General features: G+C 47.2%; 6 protein-coding genes across 6 annotated transcripts; 5 read left to right on the top strand and 1 right to left on the bottom strand.

Annotated features, from left to right (window-relative positions):
• Positions 1-1,971: 1,971 nt before the first annotated feature.
• Positions 1,972-4,384, top strand: EYB26_004536 (uncharacterized protein; the record flags this gene model as incomplete). Its single annotated transcript, XM_054263827.1, has 5 exons — positions 1,972-2,134; positions 2,184-2,283; positions 2,340-3,833; positions 3,967-4,050; positions 4,114-4,384. 5 exons carry the CDS (start codon positions 1,972-1,974, stop codon positions 4,382-4,384), a joined length of 2,112 nt encoding a protein of 703 aa, XP_054119802.1.
• A 666-nt stretch (positions 4,385-5,050) lies between these two features.
• EYB26_004535 (uncharacterized protein) lies at positions 5,051-7,156 on the top strand (the record flags this gene model as incomplete). Its single annotated transcript, XM_054263826.1, has 4 exons — positions 5,051-5,262; positions 5,324-5,363; positions 5,416-5,737; positions 5,793-7,156. 4 exons carry the CDS (start codon positions 5,051-5,053, stop codon positions 7,154-7,156), a joined length of 1,938 nt encoding a protein of 645 aa, XP_054119801.1.
• A 557-nt stretch (positions 7,157-7,713) lies between these two features.
• EYB26_004534 (uncharacterized protein) lies at positions 7,714-10,175 on the top strand (the record flags this gene model as incomplete). Its single annotated transcript, XM_054263825.1, has 6 exons — positions 7,714-7,756; positions 7,829-7,861; positions 7,968-8,117; positions 8,184-8,317; positions 8,389-8,914; positions 8,965-10,175. The coding sequence occupies 6 exons, from the start codon at positions 7,714-7,716 to the stop codon at positions 10,173-10,175; spliced, it is 2,097 nt and encodes a 698-aa protein (XP_054119800.1).
• Positions 10,176-11,757: 1,582 nt separating this feature from the next.
• EYB26_004533 (uncharacterized protein) lies at positions 11,758-16,983 on the top strand (the record flags this gene model as incomplete). Its single annotated transcript, XM_054263824.1, has 4 exons — positions 11,758-12,279; positions 12,345-12,830; positions 12,906-16,731; positions 16,790-16,983. 4 exons carry the CDS (start codon positions 11,758-11,760, stop codon positions 16,981-16,983), a joined length of 5,028 nt encoding a protein of 1,675 aa, XP_054119799.1.
• A 1,695-nt stretch (positions 16,984-18,678) lies between these two features.
• EYB26_004532 (uncharacterized protein) lies at positions 18,679-20,201 on the top strand (the record flags this gene model as incomplete). The annotated part of the gene is made up of 5 exons (XM_054263823.1): positions 18,679-18,738; positions 18,799-18,967; positions 19,019-19,335; positions 19,397-19,549; positions 19,608-20,201. The coding sequence occupies 5 exons, from the start codon at positions 18,679-18,681 to the stop codon at positions 20,199-20,201; spliced, it is 1,293 nt and encodes a 430-aa protein (XP_054119798.1).
• Positions 20,202-20,575: 374 nt separating this feature from the next.
• On the bottom strand, positions 20,576-21,061 carry EYB26_004531 (uncharacterized protein; the record flags this gene model as incomplete). The annotated part of the gene is made up of 2 exons (XM_054263822.1): positions 20,576-20,907; positions 20,977-21,061. The coding sequence occupies 2 exons, from the start codon at positions 21,059-21,061 to the stop codon at positions 20,576-20,578; spliced, it is 417 nt and encodes a 138-aa protein (XP_054119797.1).
• Between the last annotated feature and the right edge of the window lie 1,372 nt (positions 21,062-22,433).

Here is a 22,433-nt window from a genome sequence, read left to right as displayed (position 1 = left end):
AATTACAGAATCGGACAAGTCTTGGACGTTGATGCATCGCCTTTTCGATAGCTCAGTGCTCGACAGCCTCTACTCAATCTAAGCTACCTAAGGGAATGAATTTCTCGGTTCCGCACAGAGTGGACAGTCAGTCACGGACCAGCTATAGAACCAGTATTAATCCTACTACTACATAGTACGTACTACGTAAGTTTCTATTAATCTATCAGGTCAACGGTCTTTAGCCGAGCGGATTGGGCTCAGCCGATCTTCGATGCCAGATACATTGTACCCCGGACGGGAGGAAGAAGATTGGATGACAGGATGCGATCAAAGTGTGATGAGATGGCAGACACGCTCTTTCTATATATATATATATATACACACACACACATCTCGCGCGCATAGAAATGGTAGGTGCCTCACGGCCAGTCATACAGCGCAGGAAACACACCATGGCATGATTGGGTGGTTCTGTATCCAGACGGTACCGGACAACATACTGTAACGGTCTGTAAGTGACCAGCCAATGACTCCACCTTTCTAGCCTCTGAAGTGGGGGCCCCTCCGAAGCGCCGTGGTTCCCTATCCGGGAAGTACCTTTCCCAGTTTCTAGGCACATGAACTCGCCCATACTCCGTACACGAGCAAATATTTACGTATCAGTCGAGTTCAGTTCTCGCTTCTTCCCACGGAGTATTTCCCAGTGTTCTACCGTGACCCATGCTTGCATTTCCACTCCATGATTAGTTGCTTGGTTGGCTTGGCTACCAATGATTAATACACCCTACCACGATTGATCTTTTTTTACAAATCTTGCCACCAGGATCACTCAGTGGTATCTCGATGGGGGGATGCCCTACCCGGTAGAGCTCCATCTCAGTTGAGCGATCTCCATCGGACTAAAAACCATGGGCCCCGAATGTACTAACTAGTTATACGTAGTAATGTAACTTATATCATAGGTATGATAATGCCAATAGTCAAATAAACTTAGTTCTTCAACTCCTCAAGAGATAGGTTGACTGAGAGTAAACATCGGTAGTGTTGTCTCTGTTAAGAACAAACCAAATGCCGCTTGGGCCGCCCCCCCACTCCTTCCCTTTCCCTTCCTAGCGTTCCTTCTCTTTCTTTCTTCTTGGCCCAGAAAGAAAGAAAGAAGGCGGCCACTTCTGATCTGCTCCTCCTGCCTGGTGCTGCCGTCCCTAAGCCCAGCCCAGCCAGTCCAGCCAGCCAGCCTAAAATAAACAACATCCTCTTCTACCTCCCTCCTCCCGCCAATTCTTTCTTCCCTCCCTCTCTTCCTCCATCCCCCCTCTTCGTCTTCTTGTTGTCGTGGTTGTCGTCGCCATTCTTGGCTTTCTTCAGTTTCTTTTTATTCCCTGTCCCTTCGTTTATTGACGCTTCATCTTTGAAGCATCCCACGCCTCACACACACACACACACCCTTTGTGAGAGTCGGAGACACTCAAAACAACTGTCGGGCGGGCCCGCAATCTACCATTGTATCTTGGTCTTTCTCGATCTGCAAGAGGGGATCTATTATACATCATTCTTATTCATCGGTTTATTCGATCGCATTGTCGCAGAGGCTGGTCCCTCTCAACACCTTATTTTCGCCATCTCAAAGAGATACCTAGAAGAAAGACGTAATCATCAACGCGACAAGAAAACAACGAACCGACTGATACTCATTACAACTCGACCGTGTCGCCTTGCTATTCTTGTATAATCAATCACTCGTCTTGTTTTGCGGACCTGGTTGTCATTTTTTATTTCATCCCGTGTCATTGTTTTGATTCAGCACGTGTCGGCTAGGAAGATTCGGCCTCCAGTATATCTACAGTGTTTCTACAAAACTCGAGCGATCTTAGCGACGCCCGAAACATTAAGACAAGGTATGATACTACTCACCCTGTCTGTCGCTTGAATCTGCGCGCTGCGACATCTTTGTTGTTGTTGAGCCCGGGTTTGCGACGATGATGCACGAAAATGATTTGGACTAAACAATTTTTCTCTGATGTGCAGGAGATGTATCCTCAACATGGTGCCGTGATGGCCCCCCCTCAGAAGCCCGAGACCTTCATGTTGTCCAGTGAAGCTCAGCAAAGTCTGCCTCAAGATGCCCAGGTTGCTCTGCAGCAAGTAGATAACCGTGAGTGAATTGAGTCTGTTCGCAATATCGTGTCGCTGACAGTTCCCAGTCAAATATTTCTTAATATCAGCCCCAGTCGACTGGAGTCCTGATCAACTTATTCGACGCTTCCTCCTTCCAACGGGTGATTATATTTCTTGTGTGCTATGGTGCGTAGTCTGAACGTGGTCCAACGGAAATGAAACGGAATATTGACTTCGTTTAGGAACAACCTTTTCCATATCTCCGGAACTGACATTGTTCGATGCCTGTCATTCCGCTTCCAAGCTTTCGGACGCCCCGTCAAGAATTCAAAAAAGTTTGAGGAGGGCATTTTCTCTGATTTGCGCAACCTAAAATCAGGCACTGATGCTTCACTCGAGGAACCGAAGAGCCCCTTTCTCGATTTTCTCTACAAGAACAACTGCATTCGCACACAGAAGAAGCAAAAGGTTTTCTACTGGTACAGCGTTCCACATGACCGCCTGTTCCTGGATGCTTTGGAGCGCGACCTGAAAAGAGAGAAAATGGGTCAGGAAGCTACTACAGTGGCTGTCGCAGAGCCAGCTCTTTCCTTTGAGTTTGACTCGTCGCAGTCACTGTATGAACAGCTCACCAAGGCACAACAAGCCAATTCTTCATCCTTTTCTGCTCACGCAAGTACAACATATGGCCAGCCTACCTCCCCCATCGTTCGCTCCATTGACGTTATGCCTCCACCGCAGATGGCCCCGTCCACGATGACGATGCTCCCGGAGGACACTGGCAGTTCAGTTCTGTACAACCAGGTCCCGATGGCAATGAAACGGGAGAACGACTACGCCCAGATTCAGTATGAACGAAGCACCAGTATCCCATTCAATCGCTTACACCAACGCCATGCGTCTATGCCTTCCTACATGGAATATTCGCCTGCTCCGTCGTTTGTTTCATCTCAATTTGAAGATTATAGCAACCGAGGCATCTCATTTGAACCAATTACGCCTCCTCAGCAGCCTATGCTCGGCGCTGAGCCCGCATATATTGCCAACGAAGAGACTGGTCTCTACACAGCTATTCCTGACGTCGGGTCTGCAGCATATCACCCTATGATGCAATTGCCGCCTTCAAACTTTGCAAACCCCCTCGGCGCGACCTCTCGTCATTTCCAGGCAAATGTTTTCTCCGTGATAGAGGGATCACCCACCTACAAGCAACGCCGGCGTCGCTCCTCGATCCCACCCGGCATCACCAACGCCATTGCTGCAGCCCAGGTTTCGGGCGCGCAGCCACAACCAACCAGCTACGCTGCATATAGGCCAAGTGACCTGCGCCGTTCTATTTCAAATTCTGTAGGCCCCGTCACAGAAATCACAGACTCAAATGACCAATCTGCTGCTGGGTCCCTGCAAAGTGATTATACATCGACCGTTGCATCGCAGAAGAATATGCTTCACGAAGTTTCACGTACTGGCACCCCACTTCCTAGCCTGGAAGAAGGTGTTGAGCACTCCCACACCATGATGCAACAATCTCAAGACGAGCTAGCTAGTCTTGGGAATCAGGATTCGATCGACATTTCTGTTCCTCACAGTCTATTGGGCCGATCCGATCGACCCGGCCCTGTGCGTCGTGCCAGGAGTGCCACAATGATGGAGTTAGGGCCATATCCACAAAAGTCACATTCCTGCCCTATTCCTTCTTGTGGACGCCTCTTCAAGAGGTTAGAACATCTGAAACGGTAAGTCTATTTTCTGCAGATTATTTCGTCCCCGGTTTACTTTTCTATTTATACACAATTTTGTGTTTCTGTTATGTGATTGGCTGTGCTACTTGAAATAACCGCTGGGACTAATTTCTGATTTGCGGCTTAGGCACGTGAGGACCCATACACAAGAAAGACCCTACCCTTGTCCATACTGCAACAAGGCCTTTTCTCGTTCAGACAACCTTGCCCAGTAAGTTATGCTCTGCATGAAAAAAATTCTCCGTGAAGATCTGGAAATCTAATTTATTTTTAGACATCGCCGGACCCATGAGACTCAGCAGGATGGCCACAACTCACAGCAATCACTGAGCGACGACTTCTTAGAGAATGAAGAAAAAGAATTTGGTTCGCTCGAAGAAGAGTCACCAGGCTCGGATTCTCACAGTTTCATCCACCCGAGTGTCGTTAGCATGTCCACTATGACACCCATGTCGGTGGCTTCGACCATGTCAATGCAAGCCTCCATGTCAACGATGGTGGCCCCGCATCTGATATCTCCTCAGTATCTGCAACAGCAGATGTAAATAACTGTGGTGGATTATAAATATAGAACAACATCCTGGATTCTTGTGTCCTCGGCGGTCTATGTTTCAAGTTTTGCCAAGCGCAATACTTGGCAACTCTGCGTTGGCAACCGTATTCTTCCTATTGATTATAATTTTGCGTGATATGATTTCCTTCCTGTCTCCATTTAGAACCTGTCCCTGGCTGTTGGTTATGGTTTTTGGGTGATACTGATCCATTCATGTACATGAATTTTGTATGTATGTCTGTAGTGCGTGTAAGTGCCTTCGAGTTTCTTACCATAGTAACCAAGCTAAATCATTCAACTTGTTCTGTGATACCACATTAGAGAATAATAATACACTGAGTCGATAATCGCTAACTGCCACTGCTTGATCGATAACATGCCTGACCAGTCATGTTGCCTTATGTGGTTAGTACGTCGTCCAGCAGGCGCGTCACGTGGAAGCTCAGCTGTCCACGCCACGTCAACTGACCGCCTTCACCAGCTCCCATCAACAAGGCTGATCTATGAAAGAATGACACAAAGAGTATCTGTTTGACAGATTTTAGTCCCTTCTTTGGGCATATACAGACTTGACAAGTCCAGTCAAACATGTCCTAATATTCTCTCGCTCAGCTCTTCTAAAACACCTGTGACAGCTGGCCTAATACCCGGTCCAAAGATGCCGGACTCGGATCATCCCAGCGATGCTGACGAGAACTCGCCGCTTGTAATGTCACCGGTCAAACCCAGCGGAGAGTTTCAGCGTCAAGCTGCTCTTGTGGAGACAGATGCAGATGCTGGCGCTCTTGCACAAGCGCAGCGGAATGAGTTGGCTGAGCAGGAGTCGAAGAGTACATGGTATCTTTTTTTGCTTACTTTGAGTATTGGAGGGTGAGTACGTCCTTTTCGTCCGAAATGAGAATTTATCAAGCTGATTGAAGGCGATTCAAAGACTGCAAGTAGTTTGGTCTGTTGAACTTTCTAATGGCTCGGTAAGTTTTAATTGAATCTATTTTCCTATTTGCAGTTAGCTAACATATTCAGCCATTCCTCCTCTCACTGGGCATGAGCAAGGCCCTGCTGGCAATTGTATGGGTTGCCGGTCCCCTAACAGGCACACTTGTGCAACCCTATATTGGCATCTTGAGTGACAACTGCCGTATTCCCTGGGGCAAGAGGAAGCCCTTTATGATTGGCGGTGGCCTGGCTACGATATTTTGTTTGATGCTTCTGGCCTGGGTGCGTGAGATTATCGCCGGTGTGCTTGGCATATTTGGTGCGGATGCGCAGTCAAGCGGCGTGAAAGTTACTACGTTGGTGTTTGCAACGATTATGATGTTTTGTTTGGATTTTGCTATTAATACTGGTATGTTTTGGATTTGCTTGGTATTGTTGCATTGCTGACAAGGTGAAAACTACAGTCCAAGCCGGTATTCGCGCTTTCATTGTCGACTGTGCTCCGGCACATCAACAGGAGCCGGCGAATGCATGGGCTAGTCGACTGACTGGCGCTGGCAACATTATTGGTTATATTCTAGGGTACATGGATTTACCGAAAGTGTTTCCTATATTTGGAAATACTCAATTCAAGGTCCTTTGCTTGATCGCCAGTTTCTCTCTCGGTGTTACACTGTTGATCAGCTGTCTCACGATCAAAGAGCGTGATCCGCGCCTTGACGGGCCACCCCCTCCAGGGGCTATGGGTCTAATTTCATTCTTCAAGGGAGTCTGGAAATCGATTCGCAATTTACCACCGCAAATCCGCAAAGTATGTGAGGTTCAACTTGCAGCTTGGATTGCTTGGTTCCCTTTCTTATACTATTCAACAACTTATATCGGACAACTCTACGTGAACCCGATTTTCGACAAACACCGTGACATGACAGACGATGAAATCAACAAGACGTGGGAAGATGCCACGCGCATAGGATCTTTTGCTTTGTTGGTAAATGCAATTGTTTGTTTTACGGCAAACATTGTATTGCCGCTTTTGATCATTCCATCGTATAAACGGATACAGGTACCGGCAGCTAATGTCGATTTCATTCCAGTAGCGCAAGATAGTGATGCCGCAGAAGCGGAAATTAGAAGATCCATATCAGAGCTTCAGGGTAATATTGCATCCGAGCCTCTCTTATCTCAGGAGGGACGTTCAATCGAAAGTGATGAGGTTGATGATGACAAGAAGAAGAGGTTTGATTTTATGAAGAAACTTCAGATACCCGGGTTGACTTTGCGACGCACATGGCTGCTTTCTCTCGCCTTGCTTTCAATATGCATGTTTAGCACGTTTTTTATCAGCACTTCGCAAGCGGCTACAGTTGTGATTGGTATAGTCGGTATCTCCTGGGCCGTCACGCTATGGGCTCCATTTGCATTGATATCCGCCGAAGTAGCGCAGCGTGATGCAGAGAGACGGCTGAATCGACTTCAAGCAGAATTTGAAGCCGTTTCTGGCATTTCCCACAACCCGGAAACCTCAAGGAATCATGAAGAGGATGACGAGGAACAAGATATCGAGGAGATAGCAGCAATCCCAAAAACCGACAATGAATCATCAACCGACCAAGCTGGAATCGTGCTGGGTCTACACAATGTCGCAGTATCCTTCCCGCAGATATTCTCTACTATAATCAGCAGCCTGATCTTCAAGGCGTTGCAAAAGCCGCGCGGTGAGCCCTGGGATGATAGTGTGGGATGGGTTATGCGGTTTGGCGGCTGTGCTGCTTTGGTCGCTGCTGTGTTGGCTCAGAGGCTTGAAGAGAAGGGGTCTAGTTCTAGATAATCTGTATAACTATTTGTTACTATGTGCATGAAATCTATGAATGTTTATCTTGTACTATCTGTCGCAATACATATCTAAACACCTCGGCAAGCCTTATCAGCCTCAGGTAACTTAGTTAACTAACTAACCATAATGATTAATCAAGGTGGCAACGGGTGGACCTGAGCAGCTCCCTGATTGGCTGTTCGCTCAACAGGCTGCAATAGGTACGCCGCCTGGGGCCAGGTAACTCAGTTAGATTGTAACATCAACAAACTGTCTTGAATCTTGATATTTCAAGTTGCGATCACTCTGTTTGTCGCTATCAGGATACTTGTTGCGGGTTGCATCGTTATTCTGTTGATTTCTTAATCGATACTTAACGGCTCTTCAGCATCGCCACCTTCCTGGGATATGAACTCAACATCTCGGCGCGGGCTTCTTCCATCTGGAGCTCGTTAGATACGTTCCATATCACCACCTACTACAGATTTGCTGCAGGGGAAGCAACTGTACCGCCAATCTCCGCGCGATATTGATCCGGAGTGCAAACGAACTTTATATATTTGAAGAACATCATGGTGGCCAACTATGCCTTTCAGTTTGCGGGGGAGATTTTACGTATGTCTTTGTCCCAGTCATTGCGGATTTCGTATCTCAAAAGCGGAATTGATTGCTGACAGTATTTAACAGGCAGGGCGACAGAGGATACAGATCCAGAAGATAGTACGTTCATTCATCCTTCGCACAATGAAAAATAATAAAAAAAAAAAAAAAAATCGAACTGCGCCAAAACGTCAATTGAGTTCAAACACTAAGACATGGAATACAGATGCGCCAGAACCAGAGAAGAAGGAGTTTTTCAGCTCCTGGGCTCTTTTCATCCTCATCATGCTCCTGATCGCTGCGCTTTTCACAAGTTATATTCTTCAGCAGAGGAAGATACAGGCTGTTCATGAAACGGTGTTATCTATCTTCGGTGGTGAGTAACCTACACCTAACGACTGCCCTTGTTGAAGACGTTGTATTGATCAGTTTCGTGGAATAGGTATGTTCGTCGGATTGATTATACGATTGACCCCTCCGTCGCCGATTCAAGATGTCGTCACGTTCGATTATCAATTCTTTTTCAACTTGCTTTTGCCGCCGATTATTTTGGCCTCGGGTTATGAGTTACACCAGGTTAGTTATGGCGGTCCTTGGTTTTTGCGTCTTGTGGATTGGATGGCGAACTGACCATTTACATTTTCTAGGCAAACTTCTTTCGCAATATTGGAACGATTTTGACCTTTGCTTTCGCCGGTACTTTCATTTCTGCTATCGTGCTCGGCCTTATTCTCTACCTATGGACGCGAATCCCGTTAGATGGCTTGAATATCAGTCTTGTCGAAGCCATCTCCGTCGGCGCAACCCTCTCCGCAACCGATCCTGTGACGATCCTTGCGATTTTCAATTTATACAAAGTCGAACCGAAACTATATACAGTGATCTTTGGCGAGTCGATCCTAAACGACGCTGTCGCTATTGTCCTGTTCGAGACTGCCCAGAAATACGCCGAAAATGACGCGGCAAAACTTACCGTGCTCAATCTTTTTGAAGCTATTGGGCTTTTCTTGTTGATCTTCTTTGGTAGTATGCTTGTCGGTATCTGCGTCGGAATTGGGACGGCTTTGCTTCTCAAGTACACGCATGTTCGCCGGTTGCCGAAGATTGAGAGTTGTCTCATCGTCTTGATTGCATATGCCAGCTACTTCTTTTCGAACGGAGTATATCTTTCTGGTAAGCATTATTCCTTGAAATTGTAGGTTCAAACTGCTAATGGCTAATAGGAATTGTGTCTCTGTTATTCTGTGGAATCACGCTCAAACATTATGCTTACTACAACATGTCCAGAAGGACACAACTCACCACCAAATACCTATTTCAGGTGATGTCACAATTAAGTGAGAACTTTATTTTCATCTATTTGGGCCTTGATCTCCTCGTGGAATCGCAACTTCGATTTAAACCACTTTTCATCATTGTTGCCGTCCTGGGTATCTGCTTTGCACGATATCTCTCAGTATTTCCACTATCCAAAGCGGTTAACTGGTTCATTCGCTACCGGGCCCGACGACGTGGAAAGGATGTGGCCGACGAACTCCCATTTTCATACCAAGCAATGCTCTTTTGGGCCGGATTGCGTGGTGCAGTCGGTGTTGCACTGGCAGCTGGCATGTCAGGTCCTAACGCACCCGCTTTGCGAGCGACGGTCTTGGTTGTCGTCGTGCTCACAGTCATTATCTTCGGAGGTACAACCGCCCGAATGCTGGACATACTCGGGATCCGCACCGGGGTTGTTGAAGAGGTTGACTCGGATGATGAGTTCGATATTGAGATTACTCATGGCGGAACGTACTACAAAAGAGCAAATAGCTCTGGAATTGGATACACACCGCGTGCCACTGACCGTACCATCCCTCTGGATAATGTCGGCGATCGACCAAGTGTGCCTACCACGGATAGTTATTCAAGCGGCAACAACCGTCGGCCGAGTCCACCATCCCGTTCAAGGAGTGCGGCGCGCAGGACGAAGAAGTTCAACTCTGCTGATCGTGACCAGTCTGCTACACAGGGACTTTTAGGAGTCGTCGCTGGCAGTCGTAGCGAAAGCGACATTGGCAGTGATGAAGACATTACAGGCGTAAATGGCGGAAAACAAGTGGCCATTGACGCAGATCATTTGGATGAATTCGACCTAGATGTAGACCCTCTCTCAGACGACGATCTTCCTCCGGCGGCACCATCCACCTCTCGTCTCCGTCGGTCGCCATCCCAGCCCCAAACTGCATCTACCGGCGCTTCCCCTGCTAGACGCGCTACGGAAAGCAGTACTGGTACGCATCGTGAGCCGATAACTGCTCGCAATGCGCTACGTGAACTATTCTCTGGTGGTCCAACGGGTGATCACGCGGAATGGTTCCGACAGCTGGATGAGGACTTTATCAAGCCTACCCTTCTCCTCGATCAATCGAATCATAAGGGGCCGGGAGCGGTTTGATTAAAGATTTTTATGTGTACGATTCTAGTTTATGGTCATTTTATTTTCTTTTTCTGTTCCGCACTTCTTACTTCTTGCTATACCTTTTTATAAAAATGATTAGGGCTTTATTCTGTATAACCTTGATGGTTGACACATGTTTAGATAGAGTCAAGATTTTGGAACTTGCTTTTCTCTCACTTGCCGAAAAGGGCTGGGATGCATCCATACCTACTCTTCCCGAACTGTTTTACTCGTTGACTTTTCTGGAACCAGCACATGAGCAAATTTATAGTACTCGTCATGTGCGATCCCTAGGTGGATTTCTAGTAACTTGAAGGACTCCGTATTTACCGGCTAAATATACCCTGCCACACTTTTTCTATCGTCACCAGACGTGGTGTAGCTTGACGCGCTCCCTTCAGAGCTTCTTTCATTGTGTCCTCGATGGAATCACGATGCGTCAAACTAAGTTACGATGGCCGATGATTGATTGTATTGTACACGGTTTAAATTGTAATCTATTTTCGAACCAAAGACAGCAAAAATGTATGTAGAACCAGCCAATGACGTTCGTACCGATGGTATCCGGTCGGTTACGGACGCTAGTACGTTAGCTGTGACAGTATTAAAACGCGACTATACGCGGATTCGCTGAGACAATAGTGGCGCGCCAGTAACGGTAATACCGATACCGACACGGCCAGCGACACCTGAACAATGAGATAGTGAACGGTGTCTGGCGAGAACTCCAAAGCAAAGTCAGCCAAAGGAGCAAAAATAAGGGAAGGGCAAGAGGGAAAAGGGAAAAATGGGCAAACACAGCAGCCAAGCGCATCATTGATCACAATCCAATTCCATCCAGCCATCACTCAATCCCGCCCAACGTCTTTCTCTTCCCTTTTCCCATTTCCCTTTTCATCCTTCACCTTCATTTACTCCTTCCCCATCCCATCATCCATCTTCATACTCTTTTATCTCCACCACCGGAATTTACTCCATCTCGCCTCCGTTATCGACAATAGCCTCACCTCACGGACCTCGTTTCGCCTTCAGCCAAGGGAGGAACACCAATCCTTCCTGTGCATTCATCTTGCTTCAAGACCAACCCATACACGACGTGCTGGGACCGAAAAATACAATCATTTATCAATACAATAACCGTCGCAGGCTGACCCGGCTACGCTGTCTGTCTCTCGCTCGTGGTTGCACCTCAGGAAGTCGGGTCGCGAGAAACGGTCGGCTTTGCCTGACCGCACCAAGAACCAACCAACCATTACTAAACCCAAACCCGCGAAGAACACGCCTTCGGCTTTCGTCCACCTCCTCAAATCCCCGGTTTCTTAAAAGCATCAGGTATTATCACCTACCCTTTACCCTAATTCTGTTTTTATCGGGGAAGCTCCTTCATCTCAATCCTCCAGTGTTTCGGTTCATTAACACGCCGGTTTTGGTATAGAATCCATGGCTCGCAGCTGTCGCTTGAGATAAATTAGTCCATTCCACATTACACACACGCGCGCGCGCCACGCTTGATCTCCTGATCAATACTTCCCTCTTCGAGCAGTCGAGTCTTGCGTCCCGGGAGACGCTGGTTGGCATCATGTCGGGGGCTCCACCGTACAGCTTACGATCTCCTCCTCCACCCGGCCAGCAGTCAACCTACAACTCTTACTCCTCTTCACCTCCGAAAAGTCACGCATATTATCCGAATAACGAACAATACCAACAACACCCTCCGGAGACACCTCAACCCTACACTTCATCCTATTCCCGCAGTCCGCATTTTCCTCATGCCAGCTCTCCGCTTGCCAACACCTTGCCTCCCTTGAACGGCGGTCCTCATTCGGATACATCCCCTTCTTATCCGGGCCCACATACAGGACAGCCAGCTTCTGGTTATTCTTTGCCGCGAATTCATACTGGCCACGGCATGTCCGATACTCGCCCTTCTTCTTATGGGCAACCAGGTTCTTCACACTCGCATCCGCCAAACCGTCTTGAGAGTCAATTGCTATCGCCCAAGAAGGAGCCGGACACCTCATTCATGTCTGCTCGTGAGAATGGGTCAAGCAGGTATCTCACTCACTCTCCAGTGATGCATCCGCCTTCGCCGAAGGAAACTGTAAGTTTTCACTACTCGTTCTGGTTTGACGTCGTCTACATTTTTTTTTCTCTAATACTAAATAGAAGCCTGCACGCACTGCCGATCCCATGTCTTTTGCCAGCATTCTCTCAGAGCCCACCGAAGAGACTCCACCACCTCGACGAGCCTCGCCGCCTCCGCCACCTCTCCCTCCTGCGGAGCCTATAATTCGCACTAAAGAACCGGAGCCAGCTCCGGTATTGCCTCTCCCTAGATTGGAGAAGAAACCAAGTCAGGAGAAACAACCGCCTGTTGTTGAACAGGAGGAAAAGATCATTTTACCACCACGTGAAAATGGCTCCAAAAAACAGGAAAAACCTGCCCCTGTCGTTCAAGCGCACGCTGTAAAAGCGCCACGCTTGACACAGAAAGATATCGAAGCCATTGAGCGGGACATAGCAGAGATCGATAGAGCCGAGAAGAGCGACGTCGAGGATGGAACTGGCTTTGAGGCAGAGCTCAAGCTTTATATTGCCAAGAGCAAGAAGCGAGCAATGGAAGCTGATATATTGGAATCTCATAAGAACAAGGTATGAATCATCGTATTCCTATTTTATTTTATTTTTTGTTTTGTTTTGACTGTCCTGGCTAATTGCTGAAAACAGCGCCGTCGTAACGAATTTCTCCTGAAACTGAGCGCCAACTTTGCAAACGGTGCCGAGGCCGGCGGCGAGCGTTTCCGAAGAGCGAACGAGCGAGAAGTCATTGCTGAGGTTCAACGCAAGGAAGTCCAGGATGAGAAAGAGCGCAAAAAGGACATGCAACGAAAGCGTCGTCGTGAGAACACCGTGCGCGTCGAGACTGCCAAGAAGCTTGAGGCAGAGCGTAGGGCCAAGCGTACCGTCGATCCTGTTGAGAAAGAGAAACTTTTGCGGGAAGCCGAGAAAGCCCAGAAGAAAATTAAAGGCGTCAAGCGGGCTCTTGAGAGAGGCAACCAACCGGCAGAGATCAGCGAGGTCACCCCTCTTGCTCCTAATATGGAAGGTGGTACTACAAGTACCTTCCACATTGGCAAAGATAAATCACCATCTTCGAAGAAGAAACCATCTCGTCCCACTCCTTCGGCTCGTCCCAAGAAGTCGAAAGAGAAGAAGCAGGCCGAAAAGGATGCAGCTGAACAGGCTTATTTGGCAGCAGAAAGAGACGAGCTGATAGCGATTGCACCAAAGGATGAACTTCGCCCAACCGTTCCCAAGAAAGAAGCCAAGGGTGCACGTTCGAAAGAGCCTACGCCGTCCCCTGCTAATGCTTTTGAAACCAAGGGCTACAACCAGATATACGAGCAAATCTGGCGTGACATTGCTAGGAAGGACATTCCCAAGGTTTACCGCATCAAGACCATGTCACTCAGCACTCGTCAAGAAAATCTGCGCAAGACGGCACAGTTAGCAAGCAAACAGTCTCGCAAATGGCAAGAACGTACCAACAAGAGCACGAAGGACACACAAGCCCGTGCTAAGCGTACTATGCGTGAAATGATGTCCTTTTGGAAGAGGAATGAGCGTGAGGAGCGAGATCTACGCCGTATGGCAGAGAAACAGGAGTTGGAGATGGCCAAGAAAGCAGAAGCCGATCGCGAAGCCAACCGTCAGAAGCGAAAACTCAACTTTCTTATCTCTCAGACCGAGCTGTACTCTCACTTTATCGGTCGTAAGATCAAAACCGATGAAGCAGAAGCCACAGGCGACCCCTCCATACAAAGAACTGGAGAAACAGTGCGGCCAGGAAACTCAGGTGCTCACACTATCGATTTACCCGATAGTGTAGCGGACACCAAAGCCAAGGTTACGGCATTCGAGGATCTTGACTTTGATGCGGAGGATGAAACAGAACTTCGCAGGGCTGCTATGGCCAACGCCCAGAATGCAGTTGAAGAAGCCCAGGCTCGCGCACGAGCCTTCAACAACGAGGAGAATCCAATGGCAGCACTTGATGAAGGAGAAATGAACTTCCAGAACCCTACTAGTCTGGGTGATATTCAGATTTCACAGCCCAAGATGCTCACCGCTCAGCTAAAGGAGTACCAATTGAAAGGTCTCAACTGGCTTGTCAACCTTTACGAGCAAGGTATCAATGGTATCTTGGCAGACGAGATGGGTCTCGGTAAAACGGTCCAGTCGATTTCCGTCATGGCATATCTTGCTGAGGTGCACAACATCTGGGGTCCGTTCTTGGTTATTGCCCCAGCATCCACTCTTCACAACTGGCAGCAGGAAATCACCAAGTTCGTTCCAGACATCAAAGTGCTACCATACTGGGGTAACGCAAAGGATCGTAAGATTCTGCGTAAGTTCTGGGACCGCAAGCATCTCACATATACTAGGGAGTCGGAGTTCCACGTTCTTGTGACTTCTTATCAGCTCGTCGTCCTGGATGCTCAATACTTCCAAAAGGTTAAGTGGCAGTATATGATTCTTGATGAGGCTCAGGCCATCAAGTCATCGCAAAGTTCACGATGGAAGAACCTGCTCGGTTTTTCTTGTCGTAACCGACTCTTGCTCACTGGTACCCCCATCCAAAACAACATGCAAGAACTTTGGGCTTTGTTACATTTCATCATGCCTACATTGTTCGACTCTCACGACGAATTTAGCGAATGGTTCTCAAAAGATATCGAGTCTCACGCTCAGAGTAACACTAAACTCAACGAAGATCAACTTCGGCGTCTTCATATGATTCTCAAGCCGTTTATGCTTCGTCGTGTCAAGAAGCACGTGCAGCAGGAGTTGGGTGACAAGGTTGAAAAGGATGTCTTCTGTGATCTGACATACCGTCAGCGAGCATATTATTCGAACCTGAGGAACCGTGTCAGCATCATGGATTTAATCGAAAAGGCCGCCGTTGGTGACGATGCCGATAGTACTACTTTGATGAATCTTGTGATGCAATTCCGCAAAGTCTGCAATCATCCAGATTTGTTCGAGCGTGCTGATACTCGTTCTCCATTTTCTATGGCACACTTTGCAGAGACTGCATCCTTCTTGAGAGAAGGTCCCTTTGTTGATGTGCTCTACTCAACACGCAATTGCATTGAATACGACCTTCCTCGCTTACTATTCACCGATAATGGACGTCTTGATATTCCAGGCCAAAACAATCCAAAGGCTGGTTTCCAAAACAAGTACCTTTCACATCTTATGAATATATGGTCACCGGAAAACATCAAACAGAGTATGGTCGAGAATCAGACGTTTTCGTTCTTGCGATTCGCCGATGTCTCTCCGCAAGAAGCCTACGAAACGTCACGTGTGGGAGAATTTGAACGCATAGTTCGCCGACGCGGTGTGCTGAACCGACTCTCGGGACTCAATGTGGCATACGACAGGTCAGACGATGATGACATTAATTCTATTCTTATACCTTCGCTTTTCAATGTGATCGAGCGCAACGATCCCACTGATCTTTACAACTCAGCTACGGAAGGGTATATGCGAGGGCTTCTGACCGTATCGCGCAAGACATTCGATGAAGGAGGACTGGCCTTGATTGAGCCCGCAGCCCGTCCCGCAGCCGCAGCACCCCCAATAACCGTGTCTTGTTCCGGCCAAGCAGCGATCAGGGAAACAAACTATGTGCTCTTCAATGTGCCCGCTCGTCAAGCTCTTTACTCTATACGTAGCCGGCAATTAGATGAGCAGATTGTTGAGAAGAGATTGGATCCAGTGCCTTACTCACATGCTCCATTGCTACCCGAGCCTATTTCGTCCAAGGCTCGTTTCACCAAGATCGAGATACCATCCATGAGACGGTTTGTCACCGACTCTGGCAAATTGGCCAAATTGGACGAGCTCCTTCGCGAACTCAAGAATGGCGGTCACCGTGTACTCCTGTACTTCCAGATGACTCGAATGATTGACTTGATGGAAGAGTACTTGACATACCGCAATTACAAGTATTGTCGACTTGATGGAAGCACCAAGCTTGAAGATCGTCGTGACACAGTCGCGGATTTCCAGCATCGTCCCGAGATATTTGTCTTCTTGCTTTCTACCCGTGCCGGTGGTCTCGGTATCAACCTTACTGCTGCAGATACCGTCATCTTCTACGACTCCGATTGGAACCCCACCATCGATTCACAGGCCATGGACAGAGCACATCGTCTGGGTCAGACACGACAAGTTACAGTGTATCGTCTCATCACTCGTGGCACAATTGAAGAGCGAATTCGTAAGCGCGCTCTGCAAAAGGAAGAAGTGCAACGAGTTGTCATTTCAGGCGGCGCTGCTGGTGGTGTTGATTTCAACACTCGTCATCGTGAGAACCGCACCAAGGACATTGCCATGTGGCTTGCAGACGACGAACAGGCCGAGTTGATTGAACAGAAAGAGAGAGAAGCGCTAGAACGCGGAGATGATCCGCTTGCGAAGAAGGGAAAGAAGGCCCAATTGAAAAAGAAGAAGGATGTTACATTGGATGATATGTATCACGAGGGTGAGTACTTACACCACGAATTCGTATATAAACACCTCTTTTTCTAACTATGTTTTAGGCGAAGGACACTTTGATGATGTCAGTGCGAAGCCTTCTGGTGCCGCAACACCTGTTTCAGGTGAAGCCATTCCAGCTTCATCCGCACTGGGCAAGAAGCGCAGTAAAACTGCCAAGGGGCCTTCCAAGCGCGCAAAGACGACCAAGGAACGTCTGCGATTGATTGATGGCGACAACGATCCTATAGATGAGTGATGATCTTCTCATTAAATGGAGATGGATCCTCTTCGAAGTTCGACAATATTGTTTTCATGATTTTTTTTTTTTAGATCCGGAGTTACCTGTATCCCCCCGGCTGTCACCATTATCTTTGTTCTGTTTCTTTTACATTGTTCTCCTATCCATTCCATGCACACGAATTGCCGAACTGTTGTTTATCGTATTATGTACCTCGATTTTGACTGCTTATTGGGATTCGTATTCATTTCTTTGTATTCTCAACACTTTCTCATAACTCAAGAAGAGAGAGCCTGTTGTTAGAAATGAGGATTATTGTGGTTATGGAAAGGAAGACTAGGGTTTGGTTTGGTTTTTTTTCATTTTCTTCTTTCTACTTCTTCTATTGTATCATTAGTCTAGTGTGAGGAATATTTGTCATTAACTATTAATTTTGACATGTGTGTATGATTTCATTGGGTTATCTTTTTTATACTTGATTTAATTTTTCCCACTTCTTTTTTTATTTTTGTTCGAGGCCGATGCCCTTGATGGTGATAACATGCAAGAAGCAAACAGACAATAGACCGAATACAATGAATGAATGTCTTTCAGAATTGATTCGATGTGGACTCGATCCTACAGCAGCTGCTGCCAGGTGCCAATGACAATGCAACGGGGAGCACTGCTATAACTGGAATTATAGTCCAGTTACTGGTAATCTCCGAGCTCCACTACAAACCTGACGCCTGGGTCCCCTTGACCTCTATTGGAAATGCACGAAGCACATCCGGCGTCGCCCATAGCAGCAGCTGTTCTTGATGGTTCAGCAGTACAACCTTTCTGGGTCAGCCCGCAGAGGGAAGAGCTCCGGAGTGCTATCCGTAACGATTCCTGGAGTAGTCTCGAAGTCTCTCCCGGGATACCTAGTTGATATGTTTCGTTAAATGCATGCCGCAGTCACTACCATGCCAGTAAATATGACGCAGATCCCTGGTTCAATAGGAGTGGCTTTACCCCAGCAGCCAGAGCTCGTGCAGCTCTTTTATACAAACAGCATGCGGGTGAAAGGACTTGTTAGCTCGGTGGGTGAGTGGTCAATCGAGACGTTATCATCGGACTTGCCGGACTCAAATAGGTATCTGATCTAGGCCAATGACGACTAGGCTGTATTATGTGGTGAATGACAGCATAACTGAGATGGCTTTTCGGACATCCTACTACTACTACTACTACTACTACTACTACTACTACTACTACTACTGTAGTATGTATGGTTGTGAAAGGGGGGCAATGTATCACTAATTCCTTTCTGAAAGAAAGACACCATTATAAGCTGTGTCCAATAGGGAAACACAGATCAGCACAAGCTTCCCACGATGGCGCCCCTATGCAGCTCCCTGCTTAGGATCTGTACTACTACTACTACATAGTATGTAGTTTCGCGCAGCCTTCTGGCTAATGAAATGGCTCCATGTGGTTGTTGGTAATAGATCTGCACAGCCTAACTTGTAACTAGTTCAAATTAGTAGGCTAATGCTCCAGCGAGATTCGCATCAAATACCAATCATATCTTTGACTTTAATTCATTATTCAACCTCAGCCTCATCTCCATCGTTTTTCCTTGGGTTCGTCGGGGGGTCATCCATGAACGGATATATCAGGACGCAGAATTCCTCCCGAATGAGTATGTAACATGGACGAGTATGTTCTTGTCACTCAAGAACCGATACAATGCCGAATACCGGAAAACCCAGCAAGGACTGCTTTTCCTGTCGACAGCGCCGGATTAAGGTGGGTTCGTTCTGACACCAGTCAATTGGAGCAACTGGACATTTTGCTGATGACCGGCAGTGCGATCTGGTGCGTCCGGGGTGCACGCAATGCGCGCGACTACGGAAGATGTGCCCCGGGTACCGCGATGAGACCAGCCTTCGTTTCCGGAATTCCAATACGGCTTCGTTTGAGCTAAAAAGTCGTACCGGCCGGAGATTAAAGCTGCATTACTATCACCAACCGGGAAGTACGGGGGGGACCAGAGACACCAATAGTCGCCCAAATAACAGTTTACCAGTTGAACTCCCCCAAACTTTGAGCCGGCATGTCATTCCACTCGTGTTGGACAAGTTTTCGATCGGTCCAAAAGCTGGCATCTTTGCAACAGTCAACCGGATGGTTTCGATTGCCGGGCAGACTTCTCCAATATACGCAGTCTCCAACGCCATTGCCTATGCTTATCGAGCAAGCTACACAGGCTCTCCCACTGCACGGTCAGATATGTTTCATGCATATGGTACTGCTCTCCGGACTGTGAAGGCAGCACTCGATGACCCCGTGGAGTATAAGAAAGACAGCACGTTATTAGCTGTGTGGATGTTTGTTGTCTACGAGGTAATCACATTCTTATCTCGTCCCGATTTGTCTTGTTCTGATGGTAGCCGCTCTCTAACAGTTCCTCTCGAATGCGAATCTCACTACCATTGCAGCCTCTGAACAGGGAGAGCGGCACTGCCGGGGAATGGCCTCACTGATCTCTGTGCGTGGCTCGGAACAGTTTTCTATGCAACAGGGACGGGATCTCGTCTGGTTCGTGTGTCTTTGCGCAGTAAGTTGAATTGAAAATAATTAATTCTACTTGATAGTTACATTGCTAATGTCAATAGCAAATAAAAGCGCTCATCGCCAGACGAGAATCTCCTCCCCATATATTGAAATGGATCCATCAATTAGGCAGACAAACGTCTGAATACGCTTTAAGTCAAACATGCACATTTGCCTGCCACTGTACGCAATTCTGCAGTCGAATCAAAGGATTACTCCTTGGAACTCCGGAGCAGCTGGTCTTGAATGCATCGTCGGTCATACAGCAGATGGAGGAGGTCGAGAAAATGAGATCTGCTTTAGATACCAGTGCATCCTCTGGAGTATTTGTCTACCAAGAGACCTTCCAACTGCACCTCTCTGAGAACATGTTAATGTTTCTATCTACTATTGCAACTCAAGCTGAGGTCTCATCACAACAACGGACTCAATTCAGTCAAGTCCAGAAACACTGTATCTCTATGTTCCAAAGGACCGCATCGGGTATTTTGATTATTGACTATCACTCTGTCGGGTGGGGAGATTCGGTTATGGTATTGGCCGGTCTGCTGACCGTTTCAACATCCCATATTTCTTTACCAGTGCAGAGAGACACGGCGACGAAGATACTGGGTATTATAAAAGGGCAGTCGGGTTTTAGGATTAGTAATGCCTAGTTTAAGTCTCCAGGGCCAGGCTCTTCTACATGTATAGGAGGGATGTTTGCGTTGCGGTATTATATACTCTCCTGTATCACTAGGCCGAAATGTAGCTTACTTTACTGATTATTGAACTGGTTGAAGGCCCGTAAGCAGATACCATACATGAGCACTGACAAAAATACACTGGACATTTCTTTAGTATAGTAGATACTGAGTTCAAAGATCAAATACACAGCACGGCGAGTATCAACATGATGGACGGTTTTATCTCACAGAGCAAGCCCGAGATCAAAGCCCTAAGATGACCGAGCCGTCAACAAAAATTATCAATGCAAATACCAGAGGAATACCTAGGTACTAGATAGGTTATAACCCAAAAGAGCTTGCTGCTAATAAAACCAGATGCCATCCTGATCTGACTTGCCCTCCTGCTTAATCTTGTCCATACAGTCCTTAATCCGCTTCACGACATGTTCTGCGTAGCCAGGCCCAACCGCAGGTTTAGGGACTGTATGGTCCATCCGCAGCCAGGGCACAGAACTGACTCCCTGGCAAGCCTGATGCATGGCGTCAATCTCCTCGTCAGTATATATGCCACCTATACAGACCGCTACAGGTGGAGAAGAGTCCTCGTTGAGTCGGTTGACGGAGGATGTCTGGCCTTGTAGGATGAAGGGAATGTTGGCTATTCCAGAGTCGCTGCTCATGATATGGTAGGCAACTAACGGTACGATATAGTTATTAGAAATATTCTGGGATAGGTACTCAATCATCAGAGCAAACAACTTACTCTCATATTCTGGCAAGTATAAAGGTTGAATGGCATTGAAAACCCGTGGGTTGGCACTGCCGCAAGCAATAATAGGAAGAGGCATGCTGTAGAACGGACGGTAGATAGTTTTGCTTTTTTTTTTTGAATAGAAAGGCAAACACCAGAGCTGCTGCTCCTCTACGAAATATTGGATTCCTCTCTTGTATTTATATTCTCCTATATGCTACTATATTGTTCGCTTGTACGGAGTTCCTGACGACAACCTGCTATTGGCCGCACGCATCGATTGCCAAAGAGGCCCTTCACCTACGATGTAGTTATAGAGTACGTACTGTACGGAGTACAGAGTATGTTCTCTCAGCTCCACAGCCGCTTTCTATGCTGGTACTATTCTGTCAGGCGGGAGGCCCAACTGGCTCAGAGCGCCGTGTAGACCGTCTGAGAACAAATCTCCTAAATCTAGTGAGAAAAATCAACAACTTTATCAATTTTTACAATTTTTAAGCTTCACGCGCTTTCTTCAATATAGGCATATTAAATTCAGCTTTATTAGACCACTAGGGAATTTTATAGACTATCAGTCCGTCTAGATTTTACCAAATTGTAGATACGGACCATCCTGTAGTCATAGGTTTTAAAAAAAGAAAGCTGCAAGAACGACAGCTAGACCATCCTGTAGGCATAGGCTTAAAAAACAGAAAGCTGCAAGAACGACAACTGGCCAATGCTTTATCCACAAGGCCAAAAAGACCATCTTCGATCTGGCTCTGCCAGCTCAGCCTAGAATCCACTATAGATGGAGTGGAATATATTACCCCCCCGCACTCCACAACACGGGTATCATACGACATTTCCATACAAGCCAATTCCTAGATCCTATATAAACCTGTGCCTCGATCGTGTACAGGAATTGAGTATGGATTTGCATGGGATGTAGGCATAGATTGGCATAGGAGGACGTACATGGAATTGTTCATTAGTACAGTTACAAAGCGGGAAAGAATAGCTATTTAAAATTACCCGTCATGTCGTTTCCCCCAACGGTTCGGACCCTGGCCGCTGCGAGTCCGGGTTCACCCGTGCTGACTTTACAAGGGCCCCAACCTTGGGGAGACAAGGCGATGGTATGTAGGACGTACTACGTATGAGTACGTAGTTTCAATGAAACATATTCTTTATTTAGTCAAGCGGTTGTTGGTAAGAAAATCTAAATAAAGTAAGCTAGGATCGCAAGCCAGTGGTTGTTGGTATATAGATTATACTACTCCATACTTACGATATAGAAAGTTTATTCTTAGAACCTCCTGCAGAGAAGTCGCTTCGCGAAATAGGCCCAGCCCAATCACACAGCTTGCTACAAAGGCAGGCGCTCAGCGTAATATTCTGCATGCAGAGATAAACCGATGCTACGAGCCTTACTAGTGATTTGACATGACATGGCAACCTCCCATCAGTGTAATCCTGGCTGTGTGTAG

This window comes from Talaromyces marneffei, chromosome 3 (genome assembly GCF_009556855.1).
Source record: "Talaromyces marneffei chromosome 3, complete sequence".
Taxonomy (NCBI): Eukaryota; Fungi; Ascomycota; class Eurotiomycetes; order Eurotiales; family Trichocomaceae; genus Talaromyces; species Talaromyces marneffei.
Note: the sequence above shows the minus strand (reverse complement) of the source record. Positions and strands in the feature narration are given on the sequence as shown.